Source organism: Corylus avellana, chromosome 6, assembly GCF_965113065.1.
Source record: "Corylus avellana chromosome 6, dhCorAvel1.hap1.2, whole genome shotgun sequence".
Taxonomy (NCBI): domain Eukaryota; kingdom Viridiplantae; phylum Streptophyta; class Magnoliopsida; order Fagales; family Betulaceae; genus Corylus; species Corylus avellana.
This window is the reverse complement of record NC_142495.1, coordinates 3,246,194-3,252,588: the sequence shown is the minus strand read 5'-3', so window position 1 is coordinate 3,252,588 and position 6,395 is coordinate 3,246,194. Positions and strand designations below refer to the sequence as shown.

The 6,395-nt window shown below is 35.1% G+C and overlaps 1 protein-coding gene across 1 annotated transcript; it reads right to left on the bottom strand.

The window, feature by feature from the left end:
- Positions 1–200: 200 nt before the first annotated feature.
- LOC132187081 (red chlorophyll catabolite reductase) lies at positions 201–3,145 on the bottom strand. The gene is made up of 2 exons (XM_059601248.2): positions 2,794–3,145; positions 201–931 (listed from the first exon to the last, which is right to left on the bottom strand). The coding sequence occupies exons 1-2, from the start codon at positions 3,109–3,111 to the stop codon at positions 305–307; spliced, it is 945 nt and encodes a 314-aa protein (XP_059457231.1). The 5' UTR covers positions 3,112–3,145; the 3' UTR covers positions 201–304.
- Between the last annotated feature and the right edge of the window lie 3,250 nt (positions 3,146–6,395).

Below are 6,395 nucleotides of genomic sequence, written 5' to 3'. Positions count from 1 at the left end.
CATAAAAATAGCATTTGAAACAAACAATAAGAGGTCCATGAATAAATTGCTTTGAGTCTCATCATATTCAAATGGACCCCCTAACTCAAAAGTTTATATAAATTGAAAGTATTCAAGTAAATAAAAGACATCAACTACACTTCAAAAGTACATGCATCAACTTTGTTTAATAACACCTTTTTCTTCTCACTTTTCAAAACAAAAAACATTATTAACATAAAAATCAAAATATAAAACACTCACAAATATCTTTAATTTTACTTTTAAGTCACACCAAAATACCTTTAAAAAAAACATTAACAAATCATGTCTTGTAAACACTTCTGATGACTCGCAAGACTCGGTCTGCCACTTCTTGCCCGAACTGCTTGGGCAAGCTAGAGCTCAAGTCCATCTCTATCGCCTTGCTTTTGATAAAGCTGTCTCTCTTTTCCAATTCTGCTCTCTCCGCCTCCCTAACCTCCCCACCAGGGCCACCACCCTCACCAACACACATATCCATCCAAATTCCCGCAACCTCATTCGATATGGGACCAATATGTTCACGTATAATTTCTTCCACACGTTCTCTTCCACCCTCCTCACATTTTATGCTAACCAAGATTCCGGTCGGCGACACCACGCCGCGAAAATAAAGGGACGATGAGAAGTAGGGCTGCACCTCAGGGAGTTGGGCTAGCCGTTGCCGGCAAGCCTCGAGTTGGGTGTCCTCGTAGAAGGCTTTGAGGTAGTCAGGATGGCGGACAGTGTCCCTGCGAGGAATTAAGTCAAGGAAGAGGATGAAGTATGTGGGGCTGCATTGCACAAGCTCGAATTGGAAGTGGGGCACGTCCGTTGATGACTTGAGGTAGCCGGCGATGTTGGTTATGTCCAAGGCACCGCCACCTGTTGGTTGCTCCAAGTGTAGCCAGCTTGCCAGTATGAAATCAACCTGCGGGAACCATGCAATAGAGAGATCTTGTTCACATCCCATCATATATGGCAGACATATTATAGAGTTTTTGCAAGTAGAGCAATAGCGGAAGTTCTTTTGTTCACTCATTCATTGACAGAAGGGTTTCAAACGACCAACAAGTAAATAGCACCATCATGTTGGTAGTTGGTACCCGGCTTAAAATCTAGAGCAACTGAAATTTAGTTTAGCATAATGTTTATGTATCATACCAATATTTCATCATACTTTTATATATATATATATATAAAAGAAGAGCTAGTTCAAGGGTGGATTAACAATGTCATGTCGTTTTTGTGAGATAGTGATATGATATTGATGTGGTATATATCATTATTCTTTAATTTATGTTTGAAATATAAAATAGGAGTAATTTTTTATAAAATACTACACTCACATTTCACTCAACTAATGTGATAGTGTCAATTAATCCTTAGATCGGCCTTTTTTTAAAAATAAAAAGACCAAAGTGTTGTTGGGCACCACAACATTAGATCAGTGGGATGAGATTGAAATGATGATATAGTATATAACATTACTCATAAAACAATAACAATTAATAGCAACTAAGAAAGTATCACCACTATGAAAGCAAGCGGATTCTTAGTATACCTATGAAAGAAAAAGATAAATTTCATTTGCTGAATTTGCTGAATTTGATTAATTCCATAAGCTTGTTTTACGTTAGAAACAATGAACTATCTTAGCTCGGACATAGTTTTCCACTTTTCCTTCAAATTGAGCTTGGAGTACTTCTTTCAACCTAATATATAAAAGTGTCATGTGTCTATTTGCATATGAGATGCACATGCATTTTTAAATAACATATGAGAATCACATATTTTTTTTAATAAATTTCTTTCTATTTTATCGTTGCTATTAAAATTACATGTGCATCTCACATATAAATAAACACATGATATTTTTATATACTAGGTTGAAAGAAGTTTCTTCAACCCAATTTAAAAGAAATAAAACACTATCCTGCTCACCATGCCTTTAGAAATTCTATTAAGTTCCTTTACAATTTTTAGGATATTCTACTGAATACAATTCTTTAAAGCCCAACCATTGTTCTCAAATGAAGTAATTACCACTTTATATCAACCCTGCAATATTTTCCATATTTAATTAATAACAAAAATATGATAAAATCTGATTCATTAATTTGAAAGCAATGATTAAAATTTAAAGAATTGTACATGATAGAATATCCTAGAAATTGTAGAGAATCTTGGTTAAAAAAAAAAAACCTTTTTTTTTTTTTTTTTTCTTTCTTATATAGAAGAGTAATAATTAGAACAACACCCTTTTCATCCTTACTTTTGTGCTACCTTGATGACTATAGTATTGAGCATTGAATAAGGATAAGAACAACCACAATAGTTGGGTGGGAAAACATAGCAATCTGGATGACAAGAAACAACAACTGAAACACCGTGACAATTGACAAAGATGAAGCCCAACCTGAAGCAATTAAGAAGATTACTTTCTGCCAAATACCTTTGTATTATCGTCTGTGTAATCCTTGGAAAGTTGAAATTCAGAAATTGCAGCAGTAAAATTCTTTATATATGTTTTTTTAATTGATTTCTGTGTCTTAGAAATGAATTAAAAAAACCTATGCACCAGTCACTTCATATAGAAAAACCAAAACAACAGTGATTTTTAGGAGAAAGAAGAACTAAGCAAGCACAAAGGACTCGCCGACGGGCTATTTTTTAGGAGAAAGAAGATTCCTGAAAGATTACACTTGTGTTGTTCGATCTGGGGCTAATTCCATGAAGCTTCAACAAACTATAATGAAGGCTAAATTAATTTCGTAAATCAGGAGTACGTACAGGGGAGGAGTCGATGCCGGATCTAACGCAAAGAGTGCCTTGAGAAGAGCCACTTTCGTTCTGGTAGTATTCAACATCAGGAGGGACCGAAGAAGGAAGAAGATGAGAGCCGAGGCGACTCTCAACGGCCGAGAGAAGGCTGACCATCGTATCCCTATGTGGGTCTAACAGGTGTGGGAACTCCATGAGCTTCGACCCTCGCGGCTGCTGGCCCATGCGAGAAGAAGAAGATGATGAATGGCAAACAAATAATGAAGGCCCTGCTCTTGATGTTTTCGGAGGAAGAAGATGTGGTGGTGGTGATAAAGTGAAAGCCATTGAGATTTGAGACTACTCTGTCTCAGACACGTGTGGCAACTAGCTAATGGTCATAAGCATAAAGGAAAGTCTTACACGTATCAAATCTTCCTCCTCCTCCTCCACTTTTTTTTTCTTCTTTTCTTTTCTTACATGCCCACTGAAAGAGAAACGTAAATTCAAACTAGTAACGTCCGTTTTTTGGAACATAATCTACAGCCGATTGAGCTATTCATTGAGAACATATCTAAACCTCCTTTTGTACATATTAGGATGACGATTTTGATATACCTAATTTTTTTCCCAACGGTTGATGGTATGGTTAAAATTAAACCTTCAGGATTATAGAATGAGAGGGATGAGATGTAAAATGAGGTTTTACGAGTAATTTTAAATGACATGCTTATGTGCTATTTGTGTCTTATTAAGAATAATGTGGCTATTAAAATTACTCTTAGATCAAAACTTAATAATGATCAATCACAAGCTCAATGGTGATTTTAATAGCCACATCATTCTTAGTAAGACACAAGTAGGCCTTCTAAAATTACTCGGGTTTTACCGCTACTAATAAGTGGTTGGCACATCATTTAAAAACACAAAGTACAATATCTACGGAAACATCGGTCTTAAAAATAAAAAATAAAAATAAAAATAAAATCAATCATCAAAAGGCTCTACCACTTCTCTGCCCAACGCCGTTGCCATAATCCGCTAGAAGCCACTATCAATCATAGGTTTGGGAGGAGAAAGCTAGTGCCGATGTGCCATGGCAACATGATTGAGAAATCGCTTGTGGATGAGATTGATGGCAGTGGACAGAGAAGGAACGTCATGGCTAGATCCGATGGTAATGGGCAGGGCCGGCTAGACCACTAGGCGAGTGAGGCGCTCACCCAGGGCCCCGGATTAATAAGGCAAAAAAAAAAAAAAAAGATTTTTTGCCCACAAATTTTTTTTAATAATTTTCTTTTTGTAATTTAAGGCCCTTTTTTTTAATTAGGCCTAAACTTTATTTTTTTAACAAAAACTTAAGGCCTCTAATCATGATAAGTAAGTAATTTAAAAAATGCCTCAATTTAATAAGGCACCAATATAATAAGCTCATGGTAAAATAAGACCAATTAACCAAGAAAAGCAAATGTCCTTATACTTAAAAAGAGCATATCTACCTATGCATCTGAAATTATTTGATAATGAAAGATTATTTTAACCCTACCTAACCACCCACTTTCTTTTTCTTTCTCTCTTTTCTTCTCCACTGCTAATAGCCTCCCCTCTTATCTTCTTTTGTCTATTTCCTTAGTTTCACTCAAAACAGAACATGATGGAGAGAGATTAAGCAAGAGAGAGAGAGAGAGAGGCTAGGTGAGAGAGAGAAACATGTGTATCAATGAGGTAAGGATTCATAAAAATAAAAATAAAAAAATTGATTTTTTTTTTTTTTTTTTGGTAATATTTATTTCTATACTTGATTTTTCTTGTGGGTTTTGTATGAGTTTTTGTCAATTTTTTTTTGTGGGTTTTGTTTGAAACTGGTGTATCAAAGAGGTAAAGATTCATAAAAAAAAATAATAATAATAAAAATAAAAATAAAATAAAAATTGATTTTTTTATTGTTGTGTTTATTTTTGTAAGGATTAATAAAAATGAGAACTCTAAATATAATAATAATATTAAAATAAATATTATTTAATTAATATATAAATATTAAAAAAAAATAAGGCCCCATTTAAAAGTTTCGCCTAAAGCCCCAGAAAACATTAAGCCGGCCCTGGTAATAGGGTTCGAGGCATGGGCTACTCCCGTAGTGGCAGGATGCCATGGCTAGATCTGGTCAAAGACTGGCTGGAATCGTGCCTGCTAGACTGAAGATGGCGACGGTGGCCAAACCGGTACAAATATGGCCGCTCTCCACTGGGAAGCACTGCCAGATATGGAGCTCCACCACCGGATTCCACCTCCCAAACCACCAATTGGCGGTGGCTTCAACGCTTGGCCTTAGTTGCTTGTGGTGTGGTTGCTCTCATCATAATCAAATGAAATACACACAACCATAAGATCCTGTAGCATTAGATAGTGGCTTTGGGTAGATGAGATCAGGAAAGAGGGGAGGAGGAGCTTGTTTTTTCTCTTGAAAGGGAAAAGATTATTGTCAATAGGTTTTGTTGTTGTTGCTAGGATCCAGTGTTTTCATTCTTGTTGTATTTTGTGTTTTCAGCTGATGTATCACTTTCTTATTAGATGCTGTAAAATATGAGTGTTACACCACATCTTGACTGAGGTTATTTCCTTATAGATAGTTGTAATATAAAAATATAATTTGCGTTCCTCTTTTATCTTTAAATATCAAAATTTAATAATACTAAATTCAAATTGATAAATGGGAGACAAAAAGTCTTATTTTTATCATTATTCATTACTTTATTAGGATTGGAATTTCAGTAATTTGCTGTTTAAATTGTTACTAATTTAGTCCGCACATGTAACAAGCTCATATGACAGTTACTTGCTTGAATAAGTGGATGAGTAATGTTACATATTACTTCATTATCTTTTCATCCCAAAGTTCATGTGGGGGTGATTCTCTTAAAAAAAAAAAAAAATTATTAATTAATTAATTAATTGTTATGCATCTAATATTAAGAGAGATCACTATACATAAGATTTGAGGAGATAAAAGAGAAAAGAAAAAAAGTCTAATTGCCATCAGCCTATCACTATGTAATGCAATATGAAGCTTTTATCACAAATGAAAGGAGATCTCAGATTTGGTTCCGGCATATTGGCCACTACTAACCTCGGACACCTCACATCCATGATTAAGGAAATATCAAAAGATAAAAGAGAATAACATTTATTTATAAAGACTTCAATTATATTTTTGTATCATTCAAATAGAGAGTGACATGTAGCGTGGAACACAAAAACTCAAATTATTTGTTATTTGATCTTCTTCTAAACTCCAAAATTCTCGTTCTCCCAATTCTAACACCACTTTCTTATCCTCGCGGAAAGCCCAATCCTCACCGCTAGAAGCCTAATCCCATCACGAGAGTTTCTTTGATGGGTTCCATCGGGGCAAATAACATACGCCACCTTCCTTTTCACACCCACATCATCAGACCACTTCCTTCACACTCAACACAATTACATCTTGTCCATTTCAATGTAAACCCCCATCCTTCAACAACTTGGTGTAGTCACTTATTAAAAAAAAAAAAAACAACTTTGGTGTAGTCAATACTCTTTTATTGGTTTGATTAGAAGACAGCTGTTGAAAGAGAACAGCAAATAATCTAGTG